We start from the raw sequence: 17,851 nt of genomic DNA, 5'->3' as shown, positions 1-17,851 counted from the left end.
TACACATACTAAGACAGAGGGGTGCTGTTTCCCTCGCTCTGATGATTTCTCAGGTGAGATTCAACCACTTGCGAATTTACAAAACAATTATGACAATCCAGAGAGACAAAAGATAAATCATTTTATACTTTAAATGTTTTTATTGGTCAAATATTTGGGGTAGCCTGGCTTCCTTTGGTATCCATGAATACACGCCATTGCATATGCACCCCCCACCAAAGCACAACTCAATGCCAAATCCTGACTTTCCATGAGCTCAGTTTGCCTCCTAAGTGGAATAGACAGACCCTGGCATAAGTGTTCACACTATGACAGATTGAGAGGTCCTCTGTCACATTGGTGGTTTGCTCCAATGGACCAATGGTGAGTAATCCACAGTGACTGCTGGGTATCCACTAGCCTTTTTCCCATAATGCCRCAGGGTCTGTTCTGTCTATAAAAACCACACATAGTGAAAAGTCCTTACTCTTTATCAAATTTGGAGTGGTAAAGTTCTGAGGTTTTCATTGCCCCTCTAAGTCGGGGAGGTCTTCCCTACACATGTTTTGCTGGCATGATAAAGCTGTGCAATTGTTCTGATTATGTAGTGTTAGAGGATTGTTTGACAGTGATAAGCTTAAGTCCCCATAGGGTCTCATTACATTATCCAGTAGTTATGGTAGTTATCAACTGACAAACACTCTCTAAAGGATGTACAAGAAAGAGCAGTGCATCAAATAAGTCAGTGAGTGATAAGACTGGGTTGTAGGATTTAACTGGAGCGAGATATTTGGTTATATAGGTCTTCGAAGTATAGATATTTTGCATTGATAATGCGACACATGTCCACTGTGTGTGTCTGCAACACTGAGTTCTCGACAGTTGGTTTAGCATTCAGAATAACCTTTTGACTGAGTCCCTATAGACCTTCCCCTGGGCACCATTCACATTACTGTGGAAATTGGATGCATGATGGTGGTAATTCATCTATATTTACTGAACAAGGACAATGTCATTGTCAAATATATAGCTTTAAATAAAACCAGGCAGCACAAACTTGTTTAACAAGGGCTGGCTCAAAGGAAAATAAAGTTTCTCCACAGATTTTTTTGTTTTTGTTTTTGTGTTGACTAAAATGAAAAAAGAAAAAAAGATTTTAAACACGACTGAACAGTGATGTGTTGTTGAACAGGCATAGCGTGACACTCATGTCATTTATAGAATAAAGTAAATTCCTCAATCATGAATATGTAAACAAAAACAGTACGTTAAAGGAGCTAGACAATCAAGCATGAGATATCAGCATACATGTTATATGAACCTCTCGCGCTCTCTCTCTCTCTCTCTCTCTCTCCCCCTTTCTTTGTCTGTCTCTTAGGACCCCCGCAGAGATGTTAAGAGCAGCCATTCATGTCCTCCATCTCTTGCAAATCATATTAAAACCCTGCCGCTCCAGGTCATTTTTTCTCTCTCTAACAGCTCTGCCTTTCAGTGGTGTAAAGTACTTTGAAGTACGACTTAAGTACAGTACTACTTTAGATACTACTTTAGTACTACTATAGATTTTTTACAACTTTTACTTTTACTCCGCTACATTCCTAAAGAAAATAATGTACTTTTTACTCCATACATTTTCCCTGAAACTCAAAAGTATGATTCACATTTCGAATGCTTAGCAGACAGAATTTTTTCCATTCACACACTGATCTGGCGGACTCACTAAACACCAATTCTTAATTTGTCAATTATGTCATCAGTGTGCCCCTGACTATCCGTAAAATAATAAATCAAGAAAATTGTGTTGTCTGGTTTGCTTAATATAAGGAATGTGAAATTATTTACTTTTACTTTTGATACTTAAGAATATTTTAACAATTACATTTACTTTTGATACTTAACTATATTTAAACCAAATACTTTTAGACTTTTACTCAATTAATATTTTAGTGGGTGACTTTCACTTTTACTTGAGTCATTTTCCATTAGGGTATCTTTACTTTTACTCAAGTATGACAATTGGATACTTTTTCCACCACTGCTGCCTTTGCAAATCTCAGCAGCACCCACAATCCCTTGGGGCCGTGGGCTTATTTGATAGGGGCAGACAGTGTGCGACTGACACCATGGGCACTGTCTCACCCCCTCAGCCCCTTCAGCTCAGTGGCATCTGGGTTATGCACGCACAGTGTTTGTCACAGGCCAGGGCCTCCAGCAGGCCCCAGAGCAGTGTCCTAGGGTGCAGATAACCAGGCCCCACATCCCCAGCCATAACAGACATCTCAATGGGACGGTGGTGGCAGTTCAGACCCCCAGGCCCCTCTCCTCCAACCCCTGCCATGCTGCACAAAGCCGGGCTTGACTCTACCGCCCGGCTGCACACAAAAAGCTTTTCTCTCTCTCTCTCGACGTTCACCAACTAGAGCTTAATCACAATCGCTTTAATTGGGTATAACCGGGTATGTCCTGTGTGTGTATTACAATGATGTACTGACAACTTTCCTCAAGGAGTATAATGTGGACCTCTCATTCACAGACATGGTGGTGTGACTTTAAGAGCTCACAGAGGGGGAGAAGATACATCCCTCTCAGAATCTATAGGTTCATCCCTGTTGATTAAATGCAGAATGTGTGCTTATGAAGCCACCCGTCTGAATAGGGAGAGCATATTAGAGCAGTGAGGAAGAGTAAAAGTAAGTGATCAAAATCCATTTAATTTGGTAAACACAAACACTACAACGTATGAGACGTAGCGTAATAATCAAGCAATCACTTATGCATAACTAGACTTGATTCTTTTACAGTTTTTATTTGATTTATTTTAATCCACTCATATTTGATTTATGACTACAAAATGCCACTACTGGAATGTGATATCCTGGAACAGAGGCAGCAGTCAGGAGGCTTTCCATGTAAAGCCATGGGACTGTCCCTGTCACTGAAGGCATGTCATGGGCGTCATCTCTGAGAATAAATGGAATGCTAACACTGTCCACCATGCGGCCCTTGCCTTGGACCTACTGTACTATATGTGTTTGTGTCCTAGCCTGCCTGCCTGCCTGACAGCTGTATCTCTGTATGTGGCATGGGGCTGTGCCRTGTCAGCCGTACTGTACTCTGTGTGTTCTTGTCCCAGCCTGCCTGCCTGTCAGCTGTAGCTGTGTGTTAACAGATGTTACCCTGCCCTGTGCTGGAGCTGTGTGTCTGCTATTGTGGGAGGCCATCCTCTTTTAGACAATTAACTGAGCGTTTACTGCACATGGTAATTGACATTCTAATGAAATTAGCTCAGGGACACAGACGTGTGATGATCTCGGTAGCACGGGCTGTACTGTCATGCCCTCATTGTATTCTCTACAGACCCAAGCCTATTAAAACTGATGAGTTATGGAATTGGACTGAGAGGTATCTAAATTGAAACAGACATCCGCTGCCTCAGTACCAGAACCAGAGCATGCCTGTGGTGTGTAATCATCTCCTCAAAGGACTCACTAATCAGATGAGAATGCTATAGGAACATGAGAGGAGGATGGGCATGATTGTCATGAAGGTAACACCCAGGACATGATTGTCATAAAGGTAACACTCAGGACATGATTGTCATAACGGTAACACCCAGAACATGATTGTCATAAAGGTAACACCCAGGACATGATTGGCTGAACATTCTCAGCACTAAATGTACTCCTTACAGATCAGGGGTCTCAAACACCTGTTCTAAAGAACGACAGGATGTGCAGGGGTTTGTTCCAGCTCAGGACTAACAGTGGTCAAACTGTTTCCTGATTCAGTGGGCTAGAACAAAAGGACGAAAGTTGTAGACTGACCACTGCCGTATACATATTCAGTAGTGGAGTCTGGTCTAGTAGTGTGATGTTACTTTGCCTACTGGTGATGTCTGGCAACTGCCGTCTGAATTACAAGTCAGCAGTGACTTGATTCTCCGCAATTGATTGTATTCTACTCATTAGGAGAAAAAAACACAATTGGTGGTAAAGCACACTCTTGAAGTCATGGACAATAATCATCATTCAAATAAATTGATTATTCTGTGGAGCAGATGACTTGGAGGGGGCTTGTCAGTGCAGTGTTTACGAGAGTGACCTCAGAGAGGAGAGTGGGCCAGAGTGTGAGGTCATGCTGTTTACAGCTGAGAGCAGAGCTGCAGTCAGTGGTACCAGCCTCTCCAGCGGGTCTCTCATTATGGAAACAGATGGGTGAATCAGAGTGAGAGAGACAGCTGGAGCACCTGTGTCCACTCACAATGCATCAACAACCAGAGGAGTGAGAGGAGAGGATAGATCTATTCTTTCTTTCTCATCAGGGACAATAAGGAAATATTTAAGGTTTCACAGATCAGTGACAGAAAATATCCTACACACCTATGCATTGTATCACCGCCATTCTTCAAAAGGCCCAGATTAACTGACGGTTTGGATTTTGTGTGAGGGTAGTCTCATTCCCCTGCACTGCACTGTAAGATCGGCCAAGCAAGACTAGTGTGAGGGGAAATGTCAAACTGGCCTGGGGCATCCACTTACAGAGCTGAATAGAATATCCTCTTGAGACATGGACTCTTGCAGACAGTTGATTTTAGGAATAGATAAAGAGTGGTTCTCCCTATGAGAGGTGAGAGTGGTCGACGGTTCTCATTCCCCTGGGATCACCTGTCTGTAAATTCACAAACTGTTTCTTGTTTTGGTCTCACCCCTACCTCTACCCCACCGCCGCCCAATGAAACACATCACACATGGATATCAGCTGTGAATAGCAGGCACCTGCGGGCGGTGTGTGGGTGTGTGTGTGTGTGCGTTTCTGTGTTCTCGGGTTGCTGTGTGCACATGTGTGTGTTTTGGCTGTTCCTTTGTCTCTATGGAAGGCAGCCCCTGCATGTCCGTGTGTGTTATACAAGCAAACAGACCTTTACTCCTCTCACTGTGGAGGGAATCATCTGGCTACTGACTGGTCCAATTCTCTGGATAGAATGGGACAGGAGATATGGCCAGAGGGAATGTGATATCACACTTTCATGTAATATTACAGGACACCTCCTCTCTATTTACAGTTAAGAATGCCATCTATAGCTTCTGCACTGGTTTTATATTGTAAGTGCTTGCTTCGTCTAGTGGACACAGGCAACAACTCTGTACTCTTTATTTTTTGTTGCTAAATATGGTGACATACAGTATGTTGGTGATAACGATGGTATTGTATCCACCACAGCTGTGGTCTTCATAGTTGTTACCACTCAGACAGCTGTGTGTGTGTCATAAGCAACATGGTTAATTGAATATACCCCCCTCCCCCACTGCACTCTTGTATAGCTTCAATGTGGGCCTCTAATGAATTATATCTATCAAGGCTCAGGCTAAGAGCGAGATGCAGACACAGGAGGCAGATAGTACAAGTCTTAGAGATTATTACAGGGGCAGGCAAAGAGTCGTAATCCAAATCACAGTCAGGCAGGTATAGGACAGCCAGCAGGGTCAGGACAGGCAGAAAGGTCAGAACTGGGAAGACTAGGAAAACCACAAACTGGAGCACAGGGAACACGCTGGTAGGACTTGACAAGACAAACTGGCAACAGACAAATAGAAAACGCAGGTATAAATACACAGGGATTAATGAGGGAAGATGGGAGACACCTGGTGGAAGGTGGAGACAAGCACAAAGACAGGTGAAACAGATCAGGGTGTGACAATATCACCCTGAAATGGATCTATCCAAATCCAGTCATCCCCTAATACACACATTAAATCATCAATACCTAGGTTTTGTCATTAGATGTTTTTATCAAACAACTTTTTGATTAAACTATTTGAAATCTTAAATAKAAAATACTTTATGGTTGTCACCTCGAAATAGAATAATTGAATTCCTCCTGAAGGTCTTGTCATAATGGAGCTATATGTTAAAGCTAGACTGCAGTGCCATACTTTGTGTCTCATCTGCAATAGATATGTTAGTGCAAAAATGCCAGTTGGACTTTACCCTGGGTGATTGTTTAGTTCAATAAGTGTTTGTCTTTACTGCGCTAGGAAACTACCATAAATTATCAGACTATACACATGAAGTCCAAAAGATTCAACAATCATGCATGTCCTTCCAGTCAGGACAATTGGAAGTGGGCAGAGATGATACAAGATTCATTTTCCATAGATGAGATAATAGATGCCTGCTCTTGAACTATTTGTTATTTAAATGTTTTATTTTTTACTTATCTATTTTTACTTTACACTTATTTTTCTTCAAAACTAAATTGTTGGTTAAGGGCTTGTAAGTAAGCATTTCACTGTAAGGTCCTGTTGTATTCAGCGCATGTGACAAATAAAATGTGGATTTTATTTGATTTTACTCTCACAGTAATCAGGCCTGTTACGAGTATTCCATGATTCAGCTTTGTTTCAGATGATCCCTCGGATGTTGTTCAGAGGGCTTTGCGACATGTTCTGTACGTGCTGACTGCAAACGTGTTAAGGTTTTATGAGACTCAGAACGCACAAACAAACAGCAAGCTATTGTTGCCAGATGAGACACCGCTAGTTTGACTCAACTAAAAACTTATAGGTCCACAGTCGAGAACACATTTTCTCTCTTTTCACTTGTTTTCTTCAGTTTCTGTCAGAATGGTGTATGGCTCTTTGGGGAAATATGCACATCCTTCTTTGCTAAAAGGAATGTAAAAATATTCAAAATAAACTAAAGAATATGAGTATGTTTGTTKCCACAGTATTTCAAATTTCAATGTTTGATATCAAAAGCAACTACACTATGGAAATCTTTCCCCAGTTTTCCTAAGCTATATCCGTTACATTCTGATGTCAGATGTAGGTTCCAACACTAAACAATTTCCAAAAAAAGACAGTTTCAGATTTAGTACTTTTAGTAGTGTAGAATATATGGAGTAGTGTGGAATATGATGGGTGTAGACGTCTACTGTCCTCGGGAAATTGCACCCGGAGTACTGTACAGAGAAAATTAATGACCTTCAGAAACCATCCTAAATCACTCAAATCTACACCCGCTATTTCACACTATTATATAGCAATATCTTATATCTAATGTGATATTATATATTTGAATACCATTATTAGATAAAGGATAGGAATTGGATGTTAGTGATTGATTAGTAATGCCTGCCGAGTGCCTATAAATTGGTGTGTGTCAAGCAAGATCATTGAGATGGTGGTTGCCTGTCAAGAAAAAAATCACATCTTCTAGAACTCCTGTATGCTGCCTCTATTTGGTCTTAACTGTCATATAGTTGACGTTCCACTCTCTGAACCTTCCAAATGGCGTGTAACACTAGCATTACAGTTGATCCATTTCCCTAATTTTGGAACAACTACAGTCTAAAATGAAGTTAACAACAGAGTGGAAAACCTCAAGAAAAAGACTAAGCTTTAAGTCAGAAAGAAATTAGAGTGTTTATGAGGCGGGGATGGAGTGACTGAGCTGTCCGTCAGTCTGCCTTGGAGTATAGGTACAGCATGTATATGTAAAGTGTGTTTATGTGGTGTGCACTGCAGACCAAGCTTCTTTAGGCTGATTCTCTGTGGCTCTGTCCAGCCCTTTGCCATGTGAGTGTCAGGCTGTCTTGGACCAGGCCCCAGGGCAGGAGGCTGGGAGCTCACCCTTTGGCGCGCCACTCCACTCCAGCACTACAACTCCAGCCTCTCTAGACCAGAGCTGTGACTCTCACAGATTACATCAGCAGGGAGACATAGTAAAGCGTGTGTGTAGTAGTAGACTGCTACTGATGTTCCTCCAGGGCGTTGACATTCTGAGTCACAACAACCTCTAGATGCAGAGTGAAGTTGGTGTTTTACTCAGCAGCGTACATTCTCTTGGGCCAAGAAGACGGAGTAGTGTGCTTACCTTTCAAGCATCTCTCAAGCATCACAGACTTTCTACTTCATCAGTAGAGAGAGACTGTGCCGGGCACCGGGTATCTCAGTCTGGTCTCTGGGAGTGAGTGAGTGAGCGGTGAAGTGACAGCCATGGCTCTGGGCTTCATGTCTAGAGTGGAGGAGTTGCTGGCATCAAGCAGCAAGGTTGTGTGGAGCTTGGCAGAGCAGACCCTCAGAAGGTGGTCCTCTCAGGGGCTCATGCCAGCCCGCCGCTTCCTACAGACATGGTGGCAGCTCGGGGAGTTCTATCAGGTACGCTGGGACTGTGTTACCAATCAATCCCTTTACTCCAGGGGAAAAGTTGTACTGTACATGCTGCTCTAATCAATGTGGTTTTTATTGACTACTATGTTGACAGCTACTGTGCCAGCTGCCGACTGGGATGTACTGGTGGCTGGAGCAAGATCATGTCTAATATATATTCTAATTTGACCTGTCTTGTTGATACTGTTTTACACCTTGCTTTCTGTAAATGTATATATCTGTCAGGAGTTGTCTGGAGTCTGTAGAATAACCATCACATTATGGCTAACTATGAAGCATATCCAAAGGGTACTAGTTTTAATTTGACTTTTAGAATTGCATATTGTATTTGGTAGATTGTCTGTTGGGTGAAAGTTTACTGTTTGTGCCTGTGAGGACTCAGGACAGGGTGTTTCTTTATGAGTCACAGAGACAGGTTTAACATGGGTCTCATTGCACATATGGAAGTCATCAGGAAGCAGCACGGCCAGTCTTTTGATCTTTGAAGGTTGTCTTTGAAGTGCTGTCTTTTGTTGGAGCACCTGAATGGGATCTTGTTCATGAACAATTGAGACATCCTCTAACTATATACATTTCTGTTCCAAACGTAAAAAAATGTCAAGATTTCAAATTAGGAAAGGTTGTTAATGAACTACCATTAAAAGCTAAATTACATCGTCAGTGAAGATAGCTGGTGTTAGGAGATGGTAATCAGTGAGAATATGTCAATAAGCCTGATAAGCAGTCAATTACAGGCATGGCCTAATGCTGCAGGGTTGGAGCTAAGCCTATGTAGGTCAGTGGCTTGAGGTCGTGTGAAGAGGCCACGGCTGGAACGCCCCGCCCCAATGACAGGCCTTTAGGGGGATGACCTCTCTGGCATGGCTATTACACATCACATTATCTTTCTTTAAACCTGCGGGTCAACCTCTCTCTAAAGCCATGGCCTCTAGCCTTTCTGCCTTATGTGAGGGGCAGTCCATCTTGACACTTGGTAAAAAACTGTTAGGAAAAATTGTCAGAGTGAGGTGTTCTCTCATTTATGTCTGGAAGTTGCTAGCATGCTAGCTAACTTTAGCCAGTTAGATTGGGTGCTTGACTGCCGTTGTGAGGTCAGAACYCTCTAAATTAACGAACGGACAATCTGACAACACTCTGAATTCGTTCTCTGGCACTCCAGAGTGAATTTATGAACACACCCATAGTCTAGTGAACACCCATAGTCTAGTGAGCTGGTGAACACCCACATTTTTGAAGAGCTGCTGACTAATGGCGAATCAACAAATAAAGAGTTGCACGTTATATATAAGCTTCCAGTCATTTATTGGATCTTGTTCATGAACAAATGAGACATGTTCTAACTATGTATATTTCTGTCAAATTTGGAAAATGTTCCAAAACACTGCTTTCTTCAGCGGTCCATCCTGACACTTAGAGGTCGACCGATTATGATTTTCAACGTCGATACCGATTATTGGAGGACCAAAAAAAGCCGATACCGATTAATCGGCCGATTTTTATATATGTATTTGTAATAATGACAATTACAACAATACTGAATGAACAATGAACACTTTTATTTTAACTTAATATAATACATATATAAAACCTATTTAGTCTCAAAAAAATAATGAAACATGTTCAATTTGGTTTAAATAATGCAAGAACACAGTGTTGGAGAAGAAAGTAAAAGTGAAATATGTGCCATGTGAAAAAGCTAATGTTTAAGTTCCTTGCTCAGAACAAAGAACATATGAAAGCTGGTGGTTCAATATTCCCAGTTCTTCAATATTCCCAGTTAAGAAGTTTTAGGTGGTAGTTATTATAGGAATTATGACGCGTCGACTATTTCTCTCTATACCATTTGTATTTCATATACCTTTGACTATTGAATGTTCTTATAGGCACTTTAGTATTGCCAGCCTAATCTCGGGAGTTGATAGGCTTGATGTCATAAACAGCGGTGTGGGTCAAGCATTGCTAAGAGCTGCTGGCAAACTCAGGAAAGTGCTGTTTGAATGAATGCTTACGAGCCTGCTGCTGCCTACCACCACTCAGTGAGACTGCTCTATCAAATATCAAATCATAGACTTAATTATAGTATAACACACAGAAATACGAGCCTTTGGTCATTAATATGGTCAAATCTGGAAACTATCATTTCGAAAACAAAACGTATATTCTTTCAGTGAAATACGGAACCGTTCCGTATTTTCTCGAACGGGTGGCAACCCTAAGTCTAAATATTGCTGTTACATTGCACAACCTTCAATGTTATGWCATCATTATGMAAAATTCTGGAAAATTAGTTCACAATTCGCACGAGCCAGGCGGCCCAAACTGTTGCATATACCCTGACTCTGCTTGCACTGAACGCAAGAGAAGTGACACAATTTCCCTAGTTAATATTGCCTGCAAACATGAATTTTTTACAACTAAATATGCAGGTTTAAAAAAAGATACTTCTGTGTATCGATTTTAAGAAAGGCATTGATGTTTATAGTTTGGGTACATTTTTCGCGAATGCGCTTTTGTTAAATCATCAGTCGTTTGGCGAAGTTGAAGTAGGCTGTGATTCGATGATAAATTAACAGGCACTGCATTGATTATATGCAACACAGGACAAGCTAGTTAACCTAGTAATATCATCAACCATGTGAAGTTAACTAGTGATTATGTGAAGATTGATTGTTTTTTATAAGATAAGTTTAATGCTAGCTAGCAACTTACAGCCACTTCCTGCAACTTCCTTGCAGCCACAAGGTCTTTTTTGACGCTGCACTCGCATAACAGGTGGTCCAAAAAGGCTGATTACCGATTGTTATGAAAACTTGAAATCGGCCCTAACTAGAGGTCGACCTCTAGTTAGAGGTCGACCTCTAGTTAGGATAGATAGTCACCAACAAAACTTCCCAATTGGCACAGACAGGTTGAATTAACGTTGTTTCCACGACTTTACAATGAAATTACGTTGAACCAACGTGGTTCAATAGGTTTGATAGGTTTGAATTGATGTCTGTGCCCAGTGGGTCTTCTTTTACTGCCACGCTACTAAAGTAAGGAACATGAATTGTTGTGCAGTGAACTGTGGTGTAATGATTTTGGGATAGGGTTCAGACTGAGCAGTAGCTCATTAGATGTCTTGCTAAGGTGAATTTGAAATGGAGTTACTGTAGGTAAAGGGGGCTTTTGGGGTAGACAAAGACAGGCACAGAAAAGGAGCAGAAAAGCAGGGAGTGTGGGGAGCATGTTGGAGATACCTGATTTTTTAATACTTTAACTCAAAATTAGTACTAATATTGTCTCACTTCATCCCATGAAACAATGTTGGAAGACTAACACATTTTAGACCATGGAGCTACTGGCCTCTTTGTTTGTATGCTTGGATGTCATTTGTCCGTAACAATGCAGCATTGATAAATGCACCGTAGTGTGGATCATGCACTGGACAACCCCCACAATCACTATAGTGACTAATCCCTGTTTAGACAATGGAGATTGTGTAATGAACAGCTACAATAATTCTCTCTATTAATACGGATTACACACAATCCTATGTTGTTCTATGAAGACAGGTCTTATAGTTTTTTTCTCTCTGTGTTATAAAAACTTGTCATCTAGTAATCCATGCTTGTGTTTCTGATTAAGGTTCTTGGTCTTTGCTGTATAAGTGGGCTATTGAACCATTCAGAAAGGGCTTGAATTCTCAAGGGAATCATCTCTAGAAAGTCAACTTTGTTTTTTAAATGCCTAGAAACTACAGTTTGACTTCAGGAAAAGAGAGTTTACATAATAGAATAGAATAGAATTAAACTTTMTCCATCCAGGATGAACATTTTTCTTTGGCATCACCTTCCATTAAAAGGATCACATATGCAAACATTCTCACATCATACACATTTAAACCAGTCAGTCCATTATGTTGCATACACTAAAAACATAAAGGATATTGATACATTCACTCACAACCGACCGCTGTCCCAACTGCACTGGATAGATAAGTACATATACTGATACAATTTACTTTGCATTTAGTAGTCCAACAGCACAAGAAACGAATGAATGTTTGAACACATTCTTCTTGGCCAAGCGCATTCTGAAGTGCTGGCCAGAGGCAAGCCTCTCGAACTGAGGTGGTAGAGGGTGGGTGGGGTCGCCAATGACAGCCAGTGCCTTCTTTTTGGTTGCCTTGTGGAACAGACTGCTCAAATGTGCCTGTGGTCGATTACCAATTACTTTGGTCGACCACAGGCACTTGACCAGCACCATTTTTTAAGGTTGTTGGTCTGTTTAAAATAGCTGTCCCCATCTGACGTAGCATCTTTAAAAAAGAGTCCTACCAGAACCATGTCATCCGCTTCAGTGTTTGTATGACAATAAATAAAATACTTTGTCCAGAAATGCCCCTAAGTCAGTAATTTCATTTCGATATAATGTGTTCAAAAACAAAGCAAAAAAGTAGCCTGTATAACAGCTTAAAAGCAGCTCTGTTGTGGTGGTGGAGGGAACAATATCCTGGTAGACTGCAGTTAACACCAGCCCAGAACTTCTATTTCCACCCTGTGGTCACTTTCCACCACAGAGGCCAGGCCATCCTAACCAGTTGGGAGCCACATGTTTTTCACTCAACACAACCCTTCGCCATAATCAAGCAGCCTTGAGAGTCAACACTGATACGAATCCTGTGCAGCGTCTTTCCCTGGTGGGGGGGATTGATCCGCGGGCCTTCAAAAGGGGGGTATACCGCAAGTTGGCCATCTCTATTCCAGGGGATATCATCTTGTCTGTTCCCTTCCCACAGATGACAGAGGGCCGGCTGTGCCAGGTGCACCTCCTGGACAACAGGAAGCTGGACCTAATGGTCCAGGTACACACACCCTTCACACATCCTCAACCTCTGTACTTCTAATGTTGTTCACTGTGATGTTACACTCTAGTGTGGACACTTCATATATTTGTGTTCATTTATACTGGTTTCATTTTCCTAGCCGAAGCTCTTGTCCCGAGATCTGTTAGACTTGGTGTCCTCACACTTTAACCTGAAGGAGAAGGAGTATTTTGGAATATCCTTCATCGATGACACGTACGTACAACTCCTACAGATGTTCTATCTTAATTTGATCACTCTGTTGTCYCAGAGAATTTTCCTGCACTGCAGGAAATGCAAATTGTAGTGTATTCAAGGTTTAAAAAATGCTTCTAAAGTTTGTAATTTCTACTTTAAAATGTCAGACTTGATTCATGCTCACAAAAGATGTATCAACCCCTACATAAATATCCATTCATTATAATACACATAATAATTCACAACTCCTGTTGCTGAAGGATTATTTTCCTGCTGTGAGAAACTGATCAAATTAAGATAGTACATCTGTAACTACATTCTAGTTCATTGATGTATWTTCAATCTTGTGGTGTCAGGTACAAAATACTGTGAATGGGTACAAACCGGTTTAGCTGCCTTTTCCTGCTGCTATTTGCATGCATCTCCATGACACAAGTGAGACAACTCTGTATCAGTCTAGCAGTTGACATCACAGTTAACGGTGTAGCATCTGCTTGTATCCTTCCCCAGTGGTCAGAGTAAATGGCTCCAGCTGGATCGCAGGGTTCTGGATCATGACTTCACTAAAAAGACTGGTCCACTGGAGCTCAAGTTCCTGGTCAGGTGAGCGATCTCTCTCTCACTGCCTCTCAGCTGGTAGCCTACAGTATGGACCACCATACTATAGTAGCCGGCTACCCATAGTGTACTCTATCACAAACATAGCATCAGTCTGAGACGTTGACAGTGTATCTTACACACTTTAATGCATAGACTCCCCTTCCTCTTTGAGAGCTAGACTACATATAGTTTATTTGAAAATCCATCTGAAAATGTGAGGTATCTATCAATGTTGCCCAAGAGAAGGCTCAAAGAGCTATTACAGTGACAACCCCCAGTGTTAATCAGCGTTAATCGGAGGTACAGTTATTGTAGGGATGGCAGGTAGCCTAGTGGTTAGAGCAATGGACTAGTAACTGAAAGGTTGCAAGATTGAGTCCCTGAGCTGAGAAGGTAAAAAAAAAAAAAAACATTATAATAATCTGTCATTCTGCCCCTGAACTAGGCAGTTAATCGACTGTTCCTAGGCTGTTATTGAAAATAAGAATTTGTTCTTAACTGACTTGCCTAGTTAAACAAAATTAAACTTGTAACCTGGACCACATGTAGAGACTCATGTCCAGTAGATGGCACTAATMTGACAATCTGCAATAAGAAGATGTTCTGAAATTGGAAGGGGAGCACTATATACCCTTATTCAAGTACTCCATATGATTTACATTATGTGTTTTACAGGTTTTATATTGAGAAGATAACCTTTTTGAAAGAGAATACAACAGTGGAGCTGTTTTTCCTAAATGCCAAATCGTCAGTCTTCAATGTAAGTGGATGTAACTAATTTTCTACATTTGTTACTCAATATGATTGTATTGAGCATGCCACGAATCAGCCCTCCGTAGCCTGTCCTTCAATTTCCATGCCATTGCACAAATAATGTGCTTACCCTGTTTGGGCTCATCCACTGCATGCACAGACAAACCAATTGTGTGACCTGTGATCATTTGGGTGAAAATATAATCCCATAAATGGAATTACAAGACAKAAGTTCCTGCTGTGGAATCATTGTGGGGCATTCTAGTTGGTAGGATGAGTTGCTGCTGGAACTGAAAGTTGGCTCCAGATGTCAACATCTTAAAACAAGCAAGGTGGGCCCAAAACACAGTTGGTGGCCAGAGTTATTTTGTCTACACATCATTTACAGAAGACAGCTGTTTAGTAAGGAGTGCCTGTTTGACTGGACACTATTAATTTGAAGGCCATTACTATTCATTATGTCAAGCTCTTTCAAAAACAGTCTTACGAGTAAATGTTCTGTACATAGTTCATTACTCATGGGGCTAAACTCACTTCACTTGCTGACTTCACAGAGACTTCCCGCTTTTGTTTTATGTACTCTAATACTACATTCTTCAACACAATGAGCATCAAATAGTTCCCTAATCCTCCAACATATAATTTGACTCAGGCCTTTCTTTTGGAAACGCTGCACTATAACAACATGAACAAGAACAATATCCTGATTCACTGCCTCCCCCTCTCAGAAACCTGTGTATATTTCCTATGCCACACACAGCCAGAGTAGCAGAAATGAACTGTATTGTTGTAAAATATTAGATAGCGTTTGGGATAATTAACAGGAGGAAATCATCTACCATACATGTTGGATGATGGAGCTGGAGAAACAGGTCTTATATTTCAAACACATACAGACACACATACATCACATATTAGCCTATACTTACACATACACGCACGCACGCTCGCTCGCTCGCACGCACCCAAACACCACACACACACACCACCACACACACACAACACACACACACACACACACACACACACACACACACACACACACACACACACACACACACACACACACACACCACACACACACACACACACACACACACACACACACACACACACACACACACACACACTGATTGATCAATGATCAATAGCACTCATATGGTTTGTCATTACATGAACAGACATTTATATTTGTGTAATTACACAATTATACCCCAGGTGGTGAGGGTAGGCAACAACACATCCACCACGCTGACCCTCAACACGGGGGCCCCTCAGGGGTGTGTGCTTAGTCCCCTCCTGTACTCCCTCTTCACCCACAACTGCATGGCCACGTACGACTCCAACACCATCATTGAGTTTGCTGACGATACTACGTGGTAGACTGATCCCCGACGACAATGAGACAGCCTAAAGGGAGGAGGTCAGAGACCTGGCAGTGTGGTGCCAGGACAACAATCTCTCCCTCAACGTCAGCAAGGCAAAGGAGCTGATTGTGGACTACAGGAATCAGAGGACCGAGCACGGCCACTGTAGTTGAGCGAGTCGAGACCTTCAAGTTCCTCGGTGTCCACATCACTAAGGATCTATCATGGTCCACACACACCAACACAGTCGTGAAGAGGGCACGACAGCCCCTCTACCCCCTCAGGAGGCTGAACATATTTGGCATGGACCCTCTACAGCTGTACCATTGCGAGCATCTTGAATGGCTGCATCATCGTTTGGTATGGCAACTGCTTGGCATTCGACTGCAGGGCGCTACAGAGGGCAGTGTGTATGGCCCAGTACATCATGGGGGCCAAGCTCCCTGCCATCCAGGACCTCTATACCAGGCATTGTCAGAGGAAGGCCCTTAAAATTGTCAAAGACTCAAGCTACCCAAGTCATAGACTGTTCTCTCTGCTACCGCACGTCAAGTGGTAACGATGCACCAAGTCTGGAACCAACAGGAGCCTGAACAGCTTCTACCCGCAAGCCAGAATACTGCTAAATAGCTTGTTAAATAGTTACACTAGCTACCCGGACTATCTGCATTGACCCTTTTTGCACTAACTAATTTGACTCGCTGTGTAACGAACGTTGTTTGTTCAAGTGCGAGGAGCTGGCACAGAACGCACCAGGCTGTGGAGGCGCACTGGAGACATGGTGCGTAGAACCGGAAAACATGGCKCCTGAACGGTGACCAACTCCACACGGTGAGTACAGGGAGTTGGTTCTGGTTCCCAKCTTGGCTCCGCCAATCACCCCGTGTGGGGGAGGCTGCCTCTCGGGCTTCCGTCGTGTCCGCGAACCCCGGTGTCGTCGTTGTTGCTCCCTCGCTGCCTCCGTCTGCTCCCATGGAAGGTGATCCTTTCCGGCCAGGATTTCCTCCCACGTCCAGGATCCCTTTCCGTCCAATATATCTTCCCACGTCCAGGATGTCTGCTCCTCCTGGGCAAGCTGCTTGGTCCTGGGGTGGTGGGATCTTCTGTAACGATCGATGTTTGAAGGATTGGACCAAGGTGCAGCATGGAAGGCGTTCATCATTTTTATTAATGTGAACCAGCAACAAAACAATAAAGAGTAACAAAARGAAACATTCAGCTTTGTAGGGCTAAAAAGCAACAATACAAAATCAAGATCCCACAAACAACAGGTGGGAAAAGGCTGCCTAAATATGATCCCCAAACAGAGGCAACGATAGACAGCTGCCTCTGATTGGGAACCATACCAGGCCAACATAGAAATTAAAAAACTAGAGMACCCACCCTAGTCACACCCTGACCTAACCAAAYTAGAGAATAAAAAGGCTCTCTAAGGTCAGGGCGTGACACGCTGCTGCTATTTAGGGGGTGGATCAGTTTTAATATAATAATAATATTAATAATATTTTTAATATATACTGTATTTAAAACATATATTTTCCCTCTTTATTATTTTCCCCTAACCCTACCTCCCCTCCCCCAATTGGAGTAAAATGAATGGACAACAATACTTAGGCTTCTACTTCCAGCTTACTATATACATTTTACTGACACAGTATATTTTACATTAGTTATCTTTTTTATTTGTTTTATTTGTTTTTAGTCCCAGCCGTTAGCTCCCCTCAATGCCTCCCATCTAAAGTACCAGTCAAAAGTTTGTACACACCTACTCATTCAAAGGTTTTTCTTTGTTTGTAATATTTTCTACATTGTATAATAATAGTGAAGACATCAAAGCTATTAAATAACACATATGGAATCATGTAGTAACCAAAAAGCTGTTAAATACATTTTAGATTCTTCAAAGTAGCCACCCTTTGCTTTGAGGACAGCTTTGC

The 17,851-nt window shown here is 42.0% G+C and overlaps 1 protein-coding gene across 1 annotated transcript in view; it reads left to right on the top strand.

Annotated features, from left to right (window-relative positions):
- The first annotated feature begins 7,493 nt into the window (after window positions 1-7,493).
- LOC111969368 (FERM domain-containing protein 4B-like) overlaps window positions 7,494-17,851 on the top strand; it is a 47,878-nt gene continuing 37,520 nt past the window's right edge. The window contains 5 exon segments of the mRNA XM_070445534.1: window positions 7,494-8,138; window positions 12,931-12,996; window positions 13,118-13,212; window positions 13,705-13,797; window positions 14,470-14,554. Coding sequence (XP_070301635.1) covers window positions 7,977-8,138; window positions 12,931-12,996; window positions 13,118-13,212; window positions 13,705-13,797; window positions 14,470-14,554 — 501 coding nt within the window. The 5' untranslated portion in view covers window positions 7,494-7,976.

This window comes from Salvelinus sp. IW2-2015, linkage group LG1 (assembly GCF_002910315.2).
Source record: "Salvelinus sp. IW2-2015 linkage group LG1, ASM291031v2, whole genome shotgun sequence".
Classification (NCBI taxonomy): Eukaryota; Metazoa; Chordata; class Actinopteri; order Salmoniformes; family Salmonidae; genus Salvelinus; species Salvelinus sp. IW2-2015.
The sequence above is the reverse complement of the archived record's forward strand: the minus strand, read 5'-3'. Positions and strand labels throughout refer to the sequence as shown.